We start from the raw sequence: 17,776 nt of genomic DNA on the forward strand, positions 1-17,776 counted from the left end.
AAATTGCCACACAAAAGTATATATTTATATAAAGTAGACATCACAGGCTATTTACCTAAGGTTGTTTTGACACTTTCTACGTAGCCATTTTACCGCCAACCTCTGCTAAATATTGGAGTAAAATTGTGGTGTTTTTTTTTTTTTTTGGCACATAAACTTATAACAAATAACAAAGAACTTCTCATGTGTATTTTGTAAAGTGGGTGTGTGCTATTCCTGTACAAAACTTTATTTTGTGTTCAGCTACATCTGCTGATCACAACGGTACCCCCCTTGTATGTCTTTGGCACTATTTCGTGAAGCTACAGTGCCATATAGAAGACCTGTCCTTTTCAGTATTTACAGTAGAATTTTGAGAGACGGATTTAATGAGCCTATGCTTCCATTTGGGACATTATAGCAATATAGCATTATAGCATTATAGCAATATAGCAATATAGCATTATAGCAATATAGCATTATAGCAATATAGCATTATATCATTATAGCATTATAGCAATATAGCATTATAGCAATATAGCATTATAGCAATATACCAATATAGCATTATAGCAATATAGCATCATAGCATCATAGCATCATAGCATTATAGCAATATAGCATTATAGCAATATAGCATTATAGCAATATAGCAATATAGCATTATAGCAATATAGCATTATAGCATTATAGCAATAAAGCATTATAGCATTATATCATTATAGCATTATGGCAATATAGCATTATAGCAATATAGCATTATAACATTATAGCAATATAGCAATATAGCAATATAGCATGATAGCATGATAGCATTATAGCAATATAGCAATATAGCATTATAGCATTATAGCATTATAGCATTATAGCATTATAGCAATATAGCATTATAGCATTATAGCAATATATCATTATAGCATTATAGCATTATAGCAATATACATTATAGCAATATAGCAATATAGCAATATAGCATTATAGCATTATAGCATTATAGCAATATAGCAATATAGCAATATAGCAATATAGCATTATAGCATTATAGCAATAAAGCATTATAGCATTATATCATTATAGCATTATGGCAATATAGCATTATAGCAATATAGCATTATAACATTATAGCAATATAGCATGATAGCATGATAGCATTATAGCAATATAGCATTATAGCATTATAGCATTATAGCAATATAGCAATATAGCATTATAGCATTATAGCAATATATCATTATAGCATTATAGCATTATAGCAATATACATTATAGCAATATAGCAATATAGCAATATAGCATTATAGCATTATAGCATTATAGCAATATAGCAATATAGCAATATAGCAATATAGCATTATAGCAATATAGCAATATAGCAATATAGCATTATAGCATTATAGCAATATAGCAATATAGCATTATAGCATTATAGCAATATAGCAATATAGCAATATAGCATTATAGCATTATAGCATTATAGCATTATAGCATTATAGCAATATAGCAATATAGCAATATAGCAATATAGCAATATAGCAATATAGCAATATAGCAATATAGCAATATAGCAATATAGCAATATAGCAATATAGCAATATAGCAATATAGCATTATAGCATTATAGCATTATAGCATTATAGCAATATAGCATTATAGTTTGACTGTTCAGAAAAAAACACAAAGGCCTACCATTTCTTAAAGTAGACACCCCAGGGTATTTCAAATAGTATATTTTAAACCTTAGTGCAGGATAATTTTTTTGCTAGTTTGTACCAAAAGTAAGTCTAGTAGCAATTGGCATTTTTTTCTGCCTTTTTGACACACACTTGGAGATGTTACTGTAAGTTTTGCAATCCTTATGTTTGCTACGGCATTATAACATCTAATATGTTGCTCAACTATGTCGTCTTAGTAAAACAATACCCCCATGTGTACATTTTTCAGGGATATGTGGATGTTGAAAGGCCACATTGGAGACCAAGCCATATCATTTTTTTTCAAACTTTGAATTTTGACGCTGGGTCCATGTGCAATTTTAGAGCATCCTAGCAGTCTGATCATTCAAACTACCCCCACAAAGGCCTACCATTTGTTAAAGAAGGAACCTCAGGCTATTTAAAATGGTACATTTTAAACCTAGTCTAGTAGCAATTTGCACATGGGCATCCGCAGGACTTTTTCTCGGGGGGGGGGGGGGGGAGGGGGGGGGGTGGTGTAATTATAATGACATCAATGTTTGGCCCCCTTTTGACAGTGCCATGAGGGAGAGGGGCATAGTCATTATCGCATAAAGCCAGGATAAATAGCGTTTTCACGACTATTGTGTCAGGAATACATGTATGTATTCCTGACACTATAGTGTTCCTTTAATCAAATTAAAGGAACATTCTGGTTACCATAATAACCTCATCTAAATGGAAATGCTATAATGCCAGGAGGCCCCTGTGTGCTCTTTCCTTTAAGGGGTTAAACCACTCTCAAATGGTTTAACCCCAAAGACTTCCTCCAGTTCCAGATCTCCAGATCGCTCAGTGGTATTCGGCTTCTGAAATGGAGTGTAGATTGACGTCAGGCATGGGTGCCACTGATTGGCTGGAGTCAGCTGATGCTCTAAGTCAATCAATCGCTAGTTCTCGGTTCATAAAAATGTTTTACGTTTTTATGAATTGAATGGGGAGCTACTGATCGGCTTAGAGTGCCAGCTGACCACTCTAGCCAATCAGCGACACCCCTACCCAGCGGCACTCTGTGCTTTCTAACACTCAGTAAATAAGCGTGAACACATTAACACTGATATTTTTTTTAAGATGAGAAGGTCCAACATTTCCCTGCCAGGCCCAGGTGACAAAACCTTATGATGTTGTGTCCAGAATAAAGTGGAGGGATCACTTCACTTGTCCTTCTTGCTCAAATCTCTTTTTCTTCTTCTTCTTCATTTGACACCGTCTTCTTACTCTTCTGACACGGTCTTCTCTCCTCCTTGGCTTCTTTTGCTCCTTTACCTTTCTGCTTCTTTTGTGCCCTTCTGTTCCTTTCTCTTTCTGATCCATTTCTGCTCCTTGCAGACCCTTTCTGCTCCTTCTCCTGCTTTACCTTTCTGCTCTTTCTGCCCCTTCCAGCTCCTTTCCTGCTTCTTTCTGTTCCTTGCTGTCCCTTCCTGTTCATTTCTGTTCCTTCTCTTCCCTGCTCCTTTTACTACTTTACCTTCCTGCTCCTTGCTGCCCTTTCTGCTCCTTCTCCTACGTTACCTTTGTGCTCCTTCTGATTATTTCTGCTCCTTTAGTTTTCTGCTCCTTTTGTCCCTTTCTGCTCATTTTTATTCCTTTCTACTCCTTTTCCTACTTTACCTTTGTGCTCCTTCTGCCACTTCCAGCTCCTTTCTACTCCTTGCTGCCCTTTCCAGCTCCTTCTTCTACTTTACCTTTGTGCTCCTTCTGATTCTCTCTGCTCCTTTACCTTTGTGCTCCTGCTGTCCCTTCCTAGTAAAAAGAGAGTACTGGAGGTAGCAGAAATGAAATGTATGGAAAAAATGGAATAACCAAAGAGAAATAACTGTAAACTTTAAAACGTCACTTTTAATGGTGTATCTAAAAAGTCCCTAATTATAGTGGACTAAACTAATGCAAAATACTAACAATAAATAATCAGTCACTATACAGGACTAGATATGTCCTGTGACTGGGCGGGACTAGTTATATCCAATAGGTCTTTGTCAAGACAAATATTAAATAGTGTGACAGAACTAAGTATGTCCAATAAGTCTTAATAAGACCAAATACTAAATAGAGCCAAACAATTCCAAGTGGTTTGTAACAACCAAAAAAAATAGTACTTAGGCAGTATTCAGCTCCATAGAGCAATTACCAACTAGAGTCCCAGGCATAGGCAACCTATGGCACTAGTGCCATGCACGGCACTCAAGGCTGCTAGAGCCAAACAGGCTCTGGCCTATCAGGAGTCCCAGTGAAACTTCAGATCTTTGCTAATACGAAAAGGTGTTGAAGGACAATCCTCAATGTATGCATTGCAGCACGTAGAGGAAGTGATCTCAGATAACAATCTCATATCACTTCCTCCCAGCACTTGTAAATGGGAATCCACACTGTAGTAGAGCAGCCTGCAGCTGCTGTTGCAACTCCTGTCTTTGACCTGTACCTGGCCAGCCTGGCCCCCACTGGAACCCAGGGAAGCCACCCACACTGGTAGATATACACAGAAATGCACAATAACCCTCCCCTCATACAAATAATATGAACAGCCCACAAACAAACATACATACAATCCACACAAACGTAACCCGCTAACAATCCACATACATGCACACAACCACACATGCAGCCTCTCACATGCAATACCCCAAACAGCCCCCACACATACGCACACAAAGTGACTTATCCATCCACACACACAATTCCACAAGCAGCCCCCATACACAGCCCACATTTATATGTATCATACACGATACCACAAACTACTTCTGAACATATACAATATAATAGCTCATATACGCACAAATATAAAGATACAAAGCAATTGCAGTATAAACAGAAAACGTCAGCAGAGAGACCTCAATTTAAAAAAATAGGACTGGTGTGAAGAAAATAGACTTTTGTTTAATATTCTTCTTTGTTCTTTTTCCTACAAGTATTGCATGTATATTGAATCTATTGGTTCGGTAGTTTGAAACTACCGAACACCGACCACCCTCCTGGCTCATTAACTTAAAAAGAACCGTCTATTAAGTGCTCCCTGGGCGGCCGCTGTTCGTATAGCCGAACGCCAAGTGGAATAGAAAACGGCGGCCATCTTGTTTGCACGAGGGGAGTCAGCAGGACTTGGTCGTCGAGTGTCTGGAACTAAAATCGGACACTCGACCTCACGAACCACCACTGAAACTACCGAAAGCCTGCTTCCTTTAGTTGCCGAACAGCCAGGAGAGCGCCATTCGGTAGTTTTGTTCATACGGACAAGGGGAGCAATCACTCCTATGAGCCAGGAGAATCCATTCGGTACTTTGTTAGTTTTTTTACCTTTTTCTGAATTGACCGACCGCACACACTGAATTTGTGGAACTGTTTTGGGCAGGAGCCTCGTGTGTGGTCGGTAAAATGTGACTTCCATACTTTTTAAGAACCCCTGAACCGATCTGGGTGAAATTTGGATATGTTTGTCCCCCAGATCAGGGCTATCAGGGGATATGTAATTTGTGGGGATACCTTGTGGGTAAATGGATGTTCCAACTTTTGGGAAAATTGTGTGCCCTCTGCCTGGAGATAATTGGTTTATTCCTTAACTTATCTCAATATCTCCCAGGCAGAGAGAAGGCGGGTATTACTGTAAAACTGTATGGTGATTGGTTATTGTCTTTGTTTGCTGTGGGAGGTCCTCTTGCAGGAGGATTTCTCATAAAAGCCAGTGTGTTTTCAATAAACTTCATTCCTGTTACACCCTTCATGAAGTCTAGGCTCATGTTTGGGGGATATTCTATTTGCTGGGGAGAATCGTCTTGGAAGCTGCATTCATCTACACTATTTCTCTATTCCCTGCTGCAGCTATAATCACGTATGCTCCACTATTGGGAAAGGAATAGAAGAATGCAGTACCATAAACACTGCAGGTCATAACAACCGGCACGCTACGGGACATCACAATCCTATATCGGCACAGTGCTGCTAAAAGTTTGCCTACCCCTGAACTAGACAGTAGCCAGAGGATGTTAAGGTATTGATACATTTGTTAAACAGTAACAATATGTAGTATGGTAACTCTCTAATTGAGTGTCAGTTAGTAGCATTGTTGCAATGATTTGCCATACTCAGTTTGACACCTTATTCAAGTAAAATGTGCAGTTCAGTATCTGTTTAGCAATAACCACAATAAGCCTAATAAAAGTGACCTTGCCTTGGTCATTTGCAACATCCGTTGGGTGCAGTACTAATTACTGGTGTAAAGTTACAGTGACAACGGTATTTTGTGCTAGTGCTACTGTAGATGCAGAGGATTTTTCAGCTGTTCGGTAAAGGTAACCGCTGGTCTGTCATTGTAGGATCGCTAGACACCCCGGGTAGTGCCGATCCTGAGTATAACTGTGACAGACGGCGTGAAGTATAGTGGAGAGATGCTAGTAAAGGGGTGATAACTGAGAGGATCGAAGGACTATGTAAGTCTTGCCCTACTGTGCCTTCCAGGGCACCCCTTACCCCCAGTAAAAGCTCACCCTGTATGACTTGGTAACCACCTCCCCCAGAATAATACTGAGTGCTAAGCTCCTAAATATTGCCGATAACCATGGCCAAAAAATAATAATAAACTGGACACTACTGTTATATAACTTGTTTGCTAAAGATGAAGCGTGGTAATGTGTCAGTGGTAACACAAATTGTCATGTTGCCCTGATGCGCGTTTCGCTTCTCTACTCATCAGAAGGGAACGACAGGAAGGTGGAGAGTCCTGTCCCCTGCCAGCACGCCTAGTAGGTCTGGCTAGTCCTACTTCTATTAGATCTTGGACTATACCTTGCATCACAGCAGAACTTTTGAATGAAACATAAGGTACCAGCAACAGCTATATACACCAATTTATCAAGTCACATACATATATATTTATATATAGGTATCGCTAAACAGGCTTTTAGAAGGGAGGCAACTGCTTAGTTATAGAACTGTGTCTAGTATTGGAAACAACCCTGTTGTATAATTATATTGAGCAGGTTTATTTAACTTGGACCCAAATCTGTGCAGCCGGTAAATTAAATCTGTTTAAAGTTATGTGGCTGGTACTATTAGCTATTGGTAAGTTCCTTCTGTTACAATAATACTTTATTAGAATATCATGTGATGAACTATATTAGGTACACACCATAGTTTGGATATCAGTAACAGGTATAGGCCCATCATTGCAAATACCAGTCTGGTAGAGTCCGTTAGCTGGTTAGATACAGTATGATTAAAAATAGGTTGCCTATGAATTTGGGTTTCATGTAATCAACATACATTTCATTCACTTTCATATCAATTCAAGACCTCACTCAGTTCTCCTTTACATATTGTACATACATTCGAACTCTGACTTTTACAAAGGACTGTCTCCTTACGCTGACCCTCGCAGGGTCCTCCATATGCATTCGAGCATTCGTTGCATAACTCAGTATTCAGTACATGTTTTGTTCGGGATATTGATGATCTGTCTCCATCATAAGTAAATTAGGATCCAGATTACATGCATTCCACACAGATAGATGGGATATATCTTATTATGATAATATTTAGGTTGAGCCATTTTGGACTATGTTCATTCAGGGCGATTTTTCACTACTAGTACAATTCAGCTTCTCATCTAGACATTGCATCACAGTATGCCTCCTTTAGCTTACTAAGACTTATAGTTTTCTATACTGTCATTCACCTTATCTCCTCAAGAGCAGGTGTCGCTACTGACCGGATTAGTTTGATGCCGGGCCCGTAAATCATAGATATCCACAATATACATCATACATATCTTAATAGGTAGATATATACGTAGGTATATAGTGGCTGGTGGTGTGTGTACACAAATAGATGTGTATACATGTGATTGTGTGTATTCCCTCACGCTCTGGTTCATTATTTCAGACTATTGTACTCACTGTTATGTTGGTACATACGATTATGTTATCCTCAGTTCCTATGTCATAACTCTAGGGTTGTTTAATCGTTTGGCTCACCTATGGCACGTCTCACGTATCTACATGTGCCTCAAGCAGATCTTGTCATATGCACTTCATGAGTATAGTGACTTGGTCAGCTGCTAATAACTACTTTATCGATATATGGCCATATTCCAGGAATTGACAAATTTGTTACTAATCACTTATCTTGACAGGCTTGACAGGCTTTCCACTGAGGGTCTACAGTTTAACGGATTATGGCTAGATTTTTATGTTGTAATCAAGCTTCTTGAGTACAGTGGTCGATTTTACTTCTTGTGCCACCTTTTAATTAAATATTTTAACACTACTAATGATATTTTAGAATTCTGTCAGTAATAATTCTGGATAACGACCTAACCTTTGTTCAAGGTTCCTCCTACTAGCCTTACACGGCAATACTCTAACGACAAGTAAAGTCAGACTTTATCTCAGGTTTTTACTGCATGGTCAGATGAGGTCTTTATTCACGCAATTAAGCAGGTCACTCCTTTCACATGAGTGCTGACAACCATACCTCCAGGAATATTCGGTACATTTTAATGGGACTTTGAGACTATGGAGGCCTCTGCTTACTCCAGATATATACATCAACCTGTTCTTTAATATGCCAAGACTTCCGTAACATGTATATGTAATGTATTGTAATATACTTGATTTGTAGGCTGTATAATTATGTATGGTATACTCTTTTTGCCCTCTTTTTATCACAGGCCCACAACATCGTCGGTTCCGGGACACCAAAACTGACATCTTCATATTACTATAGGTCTCAAATAGGGACCTTACAAAACTACTTCTAATATGCTCACTACGGCTTTTGGCCCGACCATAAATGGAAGGCAGGGCCTGTAGTTATGGCATTGTCTGTTCCTGCACACCTCAACTGACTTTTTCATATTACTATAGGTCTCATATAGGGACCTTACATGCCGACTTCTAATATGTTCATTACGGCTTTTGATGCCACGACCATAAATATATATATATGAGTTATGTATTCTTTGGGAATGCAGTAAATAGTTTTGCACTATTATTAAGACCTAGTGTGCTCCCTTTATTGCTTTTTATATACATATTACGCGGGATTGCACCTAGGCTTATCTATATTTGAAAGTTGTTTGATAAGGAGGAGTGCCTGGCTCTGGAGTTTTTTATATATATATATATAATGCCAAAATACCAGAGTATTGCAGTATGCAATGATACCTTTTTTATTGGACTAACATCATATTCTAAAGACACGCTTTCGAGAGTTTTCCTCTCTTCCTCAGGTCTTAAGCAATACTGATTGTGACAAGACCAATCTCGCCACATTGCATTGGAGGAGCCTAGTTGCCCGTCTGTTGCCTCTGGACTATGGCCCCATGTTAAAAAGCCATCTTTTCCCCTGCAGAAAAGGCTTGTTCGTGCCTTTCTGCCTGGCGGTCCCTGGACCACCTGGGAGCTGGAGTGTGCCATCAATTGACCTTCCAGAAGCTTTTATGTGACAAATGTAACATTATGTATTTTATTGTATTTTAGTGTTTTACTGTAACCATGTGGTTAATGGAGTTTTGCCTCTGTCCTTGGAGATAATTGGATTACTTCCCAATTATCTCCAGGATAGAGGGAAGGGATTGTAATGTACTGTGGGAGTGTTTTAACCCTGTATGCCTGTGATTGGTAATTTTACCATATGTGTCCCAGTCTTCCATCTGGTCCCCTAGGTAAGTGTGCACCAGGTGGAAGACCTGCATAAATACCGGGCAGGTAGCCCACATTAAACCAGACCACTGCTTGACCCTCAACACGGAGCTCTGTCTCGTCTTTGGGAGGATTTACTGTATGCTGTTAGAGACTGATTGCTAGGAGTGTAAGCCACTTGGATGCTTTTCCTGTTCGTCTGCTAGCAGCTATTCGTGAGGTTCCGGTTCGGGAGTTTGGAGTGCTATTTTGTATGCAGTTCGGGAGTTTGGAGCATTCCCTTGTATTCAGTTCGGGAGTTTGGTGTTCTGCAGTAGCTGTGCCTGTATCTCTGGAAGGGGAAGATCTTCTAAACGGCGGTTTAACCCCTTTATGCCCGGGGTGCCGTTACACTAAACAATCTGATAGAGTTTAACACTTAACACAACTGATTTTAGAGAAGGGGGTGAGTGGGGTGTAATAAATAGCAGAAGATGTGCCTGAAAGTGAAAGGTGCAGGTTGGCTGAGAATAGTCAGAAAAAGTAAAAACACAGGAGAGTCAATAAGCTACTTGGAAGAAAAAAAAAAATATTGGGAAAAAAACCAAGAAAACAGCAGAGCAGAACATGCATGTATATAATTGCATATATGTATGTATATAAATTGATCCAATAAAGGTGAAATGAGAATATGTAAGACATTAATATGTGTGTTTATAAAAAGTTTTGGTAGTGTGTGAGAAAGCCAAAGTCTACATTAAGTCCTCCATTCCTGGTGTTGAAATGTGTGATCATTTTCATTTCAAATTTCTTTTGTTCATGAGAGACTTTGAAATTCCCTTTAAGAACATTAATCCTGAGGTCTTTGATGGAGTGACCAGTGATGACCAACAGGGAGTACAATATCCGTTTTCCTTGTGGTTCTTGATTAAGTGTCTGTGCAGATTCATTCTGAGATGCAGTTTAAAGCCAGTTTTTCCAATGTAGCAAGCTTTGTCACACACTGTACACTGTATCATGTACACCACATTCGCAGATGTGCATGAATATGATCCCTTAATGTTGTATGACTTGTTATCGTGTCTGGCTGTGTTATTGCCAAATATATGCTGACACAGTTTGCAGACTGATTTGTTGCATCATGCAGTGCCATTCTGTGTGCGCGTCGTACGGTGCCATTCTGTGTGAGCGTCGTACGGTGCCATTCTGTGTGAGCGTCGTACTGTGCCATTCTGTGTGAGCGTCGTACGGTGCCATTCAGTGTGAGCGTCGTACGGTGCCATTCAGTGTGAGCGTTGTACGGTGCCATTCCGTGTGAGCGTCGTAGTGTGCCATTCCGTGTGAGCGTCGTACGGTGCCATTCTGTGTGAGCGTCGTACGGTGCCATTCTGTATGAGATTCGTACGGTGCCATTCTGTGTGAGCTTCGTACGGTGCCATTCTGTGTGAGCGTCGTACGGTGCCATTCTGTGTGAGCTTCGTATGGTGCCATTCTGTGTGAGCGTCGTACTGTGCCATTCCGTGTGAGCGTCGTACGGTGCCATTCAGTGTGAGCGTCGTACGGTGCCATTCAGTGTGAGCGTTGTACGGTGCTATTCCGTGTGAGCGTCGTAGTGTGCCATTCCGTGTGAGCGTTGTACGGTGCCATTCTGTGTGAGCGTTGTATGGTGCCATTCTGTGTGAGCGTCGTACGGTGCCATTCTGTATGAGATTCGTACGGTGCCATTCTGTGTGAGCTTCGTACGGTGCCATTCTGTGTGAGCGTCGTACAGTGCCATTCTGTGTGAGCTTCGTATGGTGCCATTCTGTGTGAGCTTCGTATGGTGCCATTCTGTGTGAGCGTCGTACTGTGCCATTCCGTGTGAGCGTCGTACGGTGCCATTCAGTGTGAGCGTCGTACGGTGCCATTCAGTGTGAGCGTTGTACGGTGCCATTCCGTGTGAGCGTCGTACGGTGCCATTCTGTGTGAGCGTTGTATGGTGCCATTCTGTGTGAGCGTTGTACGGTGCCATTCTGTGTGAGCGTCGTACGGTGCCATTCTGTGTGAGCGTCGTACGGTGCCATTCTGTGTGAGCTTTGTACGGTGCCATTCTGTGTGAGCGTTGTACGGTGCCATTCCGTGTGCGCTTCGTATGGTGCCATTCTGTGTGAGCGTCGTACGGTGCCATTCCGTGTGAGCTTCGTATGGTGCCATTCCATGTGAGCTTCGTATGGTGCCATTCCATGTGAGCTTCGTATGGTGCCATTCTGTGTGAGCTTCGTATGGTGCCATTCTGTGTGAGCTTCGTATGGTGCCATTCTGTGTGAGCGTTGTATGGTGCCATTCCGTGTGAGCTTCGTATGGTGCCATTCTGTGTGAGCTTCGTATGGTGCCATTCTGTGTGAGCTTCGTATGGTGCCATTCCATGTGAGCTTCGTATGGTGCCATTCTGTGTGAGCTTCGTATGGTGCCATTCCGTGTGAGCGTTGTATGGTGCCATTCCGTGTGAGCTTCGTATGGTGCCATTCTGTGTGAGCTTCGTATGGTGCCATTCTGTGTGAGCTTCGTATGGTGCCATTCTGTGTGAGCTCCTGTTCTGTGGTCTATTTGAGTGTGGGCCAATCTCTGCCTCAGGTTGTTTGAATGCTAGTATGGGGAGTTCAGGAAATATTTTTTTGTGTGGTTGTAGCTATTTTTTTTCTGAAATTAATGGTTGTAGCTCTTTAATAAGTTTACATACTCCTTCTAGAGTTGGGTTGTATGTAACTACTAGAGCAGTGATGGCAAACCTATGGCACACGTGCCACAGGTGGCACGCCGGGCCCTCTCTGTGGGCACGCGGCCATAAGTTTGCAATCACTGCAGAGTAGGCACCTGCCTGCCCAAAACGGCAGGTGCCTACTCTGCTTCCGTGTCGGGAGGACCGGAAGCAGGGGGGAGGGATCGAGGAAGCAGCTCTCCCGTCCTCCCACGAGCTGTGTGGAGCGTTGCCGCGCGTTACCATGGCAACGCTCCACAGAGCATCGCGCGGGAGGACAGGAGAGCTGCAGGACCTGTCCTCCTGTCCTGCATATCACCACCGGACCACCAGGGATGGCTGTTTCCCCCCCCCCTCCTTTTCACCAAAGGTAATAAGAAGGGAAGGGGGATACTGATTTTTTTTAATATGTTAAAAAAAAAATAGTGCATCTGCTACTCATCCCCCCTACCCACAACACCCCTACCCACAGCACCCCTACCCTCACTACCCACAGCACCCCTACCCACAGCACTCCTACCCACAGCACCCCTACCCCCACTACCCACAGCACCCCTACCCAGAGCAGCCCTACTGCCACTACCCACAGCACTCCTTCCCACAGCACCCCTACCCCCACTACCCACAGCACCCCTACCCCTACTACCCACAGCACCCCTACCCACAGCACCCCTACCCACAGCACCCTTACCCCCCTACCCTTACCCCCCTACCCACAGCACCCCTACCCAGAGCACCCCTACCCCCACTACCCACAGCACCCCTACCCCCTACCCGCAGCACCCCTACCCACAGCACTCCTACCCCCCTACCCACAGCACCCCTACCTACCCCTCCTACCCACAGCACCCCTACCCACAGCACCCCTACCCACAGCACCCCTACCCACAGCACCCCTACCCACAGCACCCCTACCCCCTACCCACAGCACTCCTACCCACAGCACCCTTACCCACAGCACCCCTACCCCCCTACCCACAGCACCCCTACCCCCTCTACACACAGCACCCCTATCCACAGCTCCCCTATCCACAACACCCCTACCACTCTACCCCCTGCACCCTACCCCTCTACACACAGCACCCCTATCCACAGCACCCCTACTACCCTACCCACTGCACCCCTACCCCTACACACAGCACCCCTATCCACAGCACCCCTACACACAGCACCCCTACCCCCCTACACACAGCACACCTACCCCCCTACCCACAGCACCCCTATCCCCCCACACACACAGCACCCCTATCCCCCCCCCACACACAGCACCCCTACCCCCCACACACACAGCACCCCTACCCCCCCACACACAGCACCCCTACCCCCCCACACACAGCACCCCTACCCCCTACACACAGCACCCCTATCCACAGCACCCCTACACACAGCACCCCTATCCCCTACCCACAGCACCCCTATCCCCCACACACACAGCACCCCTACCCCCCACACACACAGCACCCCTACCCCCCCACACACACAGCACCCCTACCCTGCCCCCACACACACAGCACCCCTACCCCCCCACACACACAGCACCCCTACCCCACACACACAGCACCTCTACCCCCCACATACACACAGCACCCTTTCCCCCCCACACACACACAGCACCCTTTCCCCCCCACACACACACAGCACCCTTTTCCCCCACACACGGCACCCCAACCCCCCACACACAGCATTACACACAGACACATACACTGCACCCCTCAATGCAGTATATGTGTGTGTGTGTGTTCAGCAGTGTGTGTGTGTATTCAGCAGAGTGTGTGTGTGTATTCAGCAGACTGCGTGCATGTATTGAGCAGACTGTGTACTCAGGAGTGTGCGTGTATTTAGCGGACTGTGTACTCAGCAGTGTGCGTGTATTTAGCTGACTGTGTGTGTATTTAGCAGTCTGTCTGTGTCTCGGTGTGTGTATGTATTAAGCAGTTGGTGTGTGAATGTGTTCCGCAGTCTGTGTGTATGTATTGCATTTGTTGGAGATACTAATAAATATAAGCTTAATTTATATCATTATTTAAAATTTGTATAATTTAACTCCCTGTTGTTAACTGTACGAGTAGTTTTTTCTAAACGTAAGCCTCAGTATTTAGGTTTAATTGCCATGTTGGCACTTTGAGGGAAAAAAAAGTTGGCATGTATTGCGGTTTGGGCACTCGGGCTCAAAAAGGTTCGCCATCACTGTACTAGAGGGATTCTGGTTTTGTTTTCATTTCCTTTTCTTTCTATTGTAGGAGCCTTTCCCGCTGTGTTTTTAGGGCAGATTTTATTTTATTGGATATTGTCCTTTCCTTGTAGCCCTTTTTGCTAAAATTACTGACTGTGTACTCAGGTGCTGATATTATGGCCACGTGCTCCAATATCATATCCAAAAGAGACATTAATACAGATTAATACTCAAGCCTCATTTTTTATCATATTTAGAATGGGACAAGCACAATTTTCTAACCAAGCCTAAACATGATTTGTGAACATGGGGACCCCACAAACAATACATTGTTAAATAGCCCTGATCTGAGCGTCCAAGTTCTCCAAATAGCACTCAGATCCATGCAGTGTAGTTAAGTCCTCAATCCCTCTACATATATAATAACTCCCAAACGGTGTCACAGACCTGGACCATAGTCGGTGGGCAGGAGGCCGGCTTCTAGACTCCTCTAAGAGTCTGTGGCAAACATACGTGGGAAGGAGTGTTTGTCACAATATATATTTCTTCTTGTTGGGTGGCTCGCCGTGTTATACAGATATACATCTATGTTCTAGTTCTTCTGTGTCAGTTACAAACATCAATACGCATCACACTTACGCATTCATCAGGTTTATTCTTACAGTTACTGATATTTAATAAAACAAAGGATGTTACAGGATAATGGATGTTCAACAGAAGATGGTAATTGCTGGACTCCCGAAGGAAGAATTAGATTCTACATAGTTAGAGAACAGACAGACAACATGCCTTGTGGTCTTTTCTCCACTATTTTATATAGCAATGACCATAATTACATCAGACCCTTCAATTATAACTCTGGCCATATAAGGTCAAAACCCTCAATTACCACATTCTAGACTTCTCATGGTATAGCAAAGTACCATCTGTTCTTTTTAACCCATTAGACATCCATGTCGACTTTGAATATAAATAGGAACATAGTAATATTCTACAGTGGTAACAAATTCATTTTCTGCATTGGATATTATCCGAAAAAAAAATACCTAAGCAAAACGTGTTTCTTATATCAGTCTGCCTGTATTTCCAACTTTGTATTGATTAAAAATTAGCTGTAAATGACAGAACTAAACAATGTAAAACCTGCACAGAAGTTACATGTGCTCACTTTATTTACTAAACTGAGATATGTCAGAGTTTAAAATATATGAAAAAATATGATATCCAGCTATATTTGCTGGACCCTTTTTTGCTAGAATTTTGTGTGTTGTGACGAGCTGAATCTTGTCACGGGTTCTTGGAGGGGCCTGCTGGCTAGCCTCTTACCTCAGGACTATGGCCCCTGGTTCAGGACTGTTAAAAGGCTCTTTTCGTATCTTCTAATCACCAGGTTCGGTATATGAGATGTACTGAACGAATTGAACTTTGTGCTGTTCGTTTACCGAACAAACTCCTGAACAGTTTGACCACCCAAAGTGGAGTGTGCTGCTTGTTGACTCTTTTGACCCCTATCAACACCTTAACCGCACTGTTCTAAGTGGTTGGTTGGGTGGCCGACGTTTGTATGGATGAAGCCGCGAACGTGTGCAGCGGCGTTTGGTCGTCGAGTGTATTTAACTATAATCAGGAACTCGATGGCGAACACTGCTGGGACTTCCATCTCCAGTTAGGTTCGTGAAAATGGATTCGAATGAACGGCGTTCGGTGAAAGCAAACTCCCGAACGTGGGGCACAAGACAAGTGTACGCACAAACAATTTATTTATTGCTTTTACTGTGTTTTGTACTCCCGAAAGAGATCGACCGCACAGCCTGATTTCAAGGAGCTCTTTTGGGCAGAAGCCTCATGTGCAGTTGTCAACTTATGACTTCCATGGGAATCCTTAACCCCTGAACCGATCTGGGATGTAACTTTTGTGGGGTTTACATGTGTTTTGGGGGTACCTTTGGGATATTGTAAAATGTATTTTTTTTGTGCCTGGAGATAATTAAGTTTAGTACAGTTCCACAGGGGAGGGATTATCCTGTTTTGTGTGAGAGTGTCCTGGACCTGAGAGCCAATGTAGTGTGTACTTTGTCACAGTCCCCTCTCAGGTTCAGTGGGGAATGCCCCTAGAATATGTTATGGAAAACCCCCTGCATGGGGACTTGCATATAAGGCCAGTTGTAGCTGCCATTAAACAGTTTTTCTTCACCCTCAACATAGAGCCTCGTCTCATGTGTGGAGGGGACATCTATATTAACTCTGGGGATTGCTATATCACTATACTCCCTTGGATTACAACACTAGCTCTTGTTAGAGCTATCTTGCTATACTCTCTGGAGTAGGAGAGGTCTAACCACTGGAAACTGGATCCCTGACTTGGGTCTAGGGTGGGTGGAGCACAGCGAGCCAAGCTGCGTCGGTTAAGGGTGATTATGGTGTTCCAGTGTGGTGCTTATTGTGCTCGCAATTACTAGGAAGCAGCGATTGGAGGAGGCACCAAGTCGCGGTGCTAGGCGGTCGTCACGTGTGTACCCCTTAATTTTCATGGGCAGTGGACTAAAACTCGCATCATCCTAGTAGTTAACTAGTTATGGTCTATGTGGAATCCAGTTACCCTTTAGCCCTAATTCCCTACTAAGCCTAGTTGTAACAATTCCCATTCCCTTAAAATCACAGCACCATTCCAGTGCTGATCAAACACTCAACACTTTATTCTGTTTGGAATGTAAATTAATCATACCTGCATGGGGAACTGGGGGAATTCCTGGTACTGTAATAAATTAAACTGAATGGAAACCATGAAAATAGAATCTTGTAATGTGACAATAAGTTATTAAAAATGCCATCCATACTATCCAATGATAATTCTGTGTCTCCATTTCTAGTTACAATCAAACATTTCTAATGGAACAAATCAACAAACTGCAAAGTTGTCGGTGGTCGGTGACTGGACATGCCCTGAAAGATATACGGTGAGTGATGGTCAACTAAACTTTCTGTATTACAGCCTCATTCAAGGCATCTCCGCAACATTCTTTCAATTTTAAAGCCCCAACAACCTGCACAGTGCTGGATACACTGTCCCAGAGAGAAGTGACAAAGCTTAGCTTGACAAACCGCAACGGACTGGTAGAGTAGGTTTTAAGAACCTCGTCCACAGACATAGTTTAACAAGTATTTTAAACAAAATTTACAACAATGGACGGATCTGATTGTTGGAAACAGTCATTATATTATTATTATTATTATTATTATTATTATTATTATTATTGCCATTTATATAGCGCCAACAGATTCCGTAGCGCTTCACAATATTATTAGAGGGGGGATTTAACTATAAATAGGACAATTACAGGAACGATAGGTTGAAGAGGACCCTGCTCAAACGAGCTTACAGTCTATAGGAGGTGGGGTATAAAACACGTTAGAACAGGAAATTGCAGTCAAATTAGGTGGGAGTGAAGCAGAGCTGGAGGAGAGAGTAGAGTGCTGCCCTCTAGGAGAGAGCAAGAGACAGGTATGTGAGGTAGAGGGTAGTCTGGGAGGCCATAGGCTTTC

The 17,776-nt window shown here is 42.9% G+C and overlaps 1 protein-coding gene across 1 annotated transcript in view; it reads left to right on the forward strand.

Moving 5' to 3' along the window:
• Positions 1–17,776, forward strand: part of LOC134603635 (alpha-2,8-sialyltransferase 8F-like) — an 89,329-nt gene that overhangs the window by 23,612 nt on the left and 47,941 nt on the right. Inside the window, exon 3 of the mRNA XM_063449784.1 lies at positions 17,104–17,190. Within this exon, the coding sequence (XP_063305854.1) occupies positions 17,104–17,190 (87 nt within the window). The remainder of the gene's footprint in view (positions 1–17,103; positions 17,191–17,776) is intronic.

This window comes from Pelobates fuscus, chromosome 3, assembly GCF_036172605.1.
Source record: "Pelobates fuscus isolate aPelFus1 chromosome 3, aPelFus1.pri, whole genome shotgun sequence".
NCBI lineage: Eukaryota > Metazoa > Chordata > Amphibia > Anura > Pelobatidae > Pelobates > Pelobates fuscus.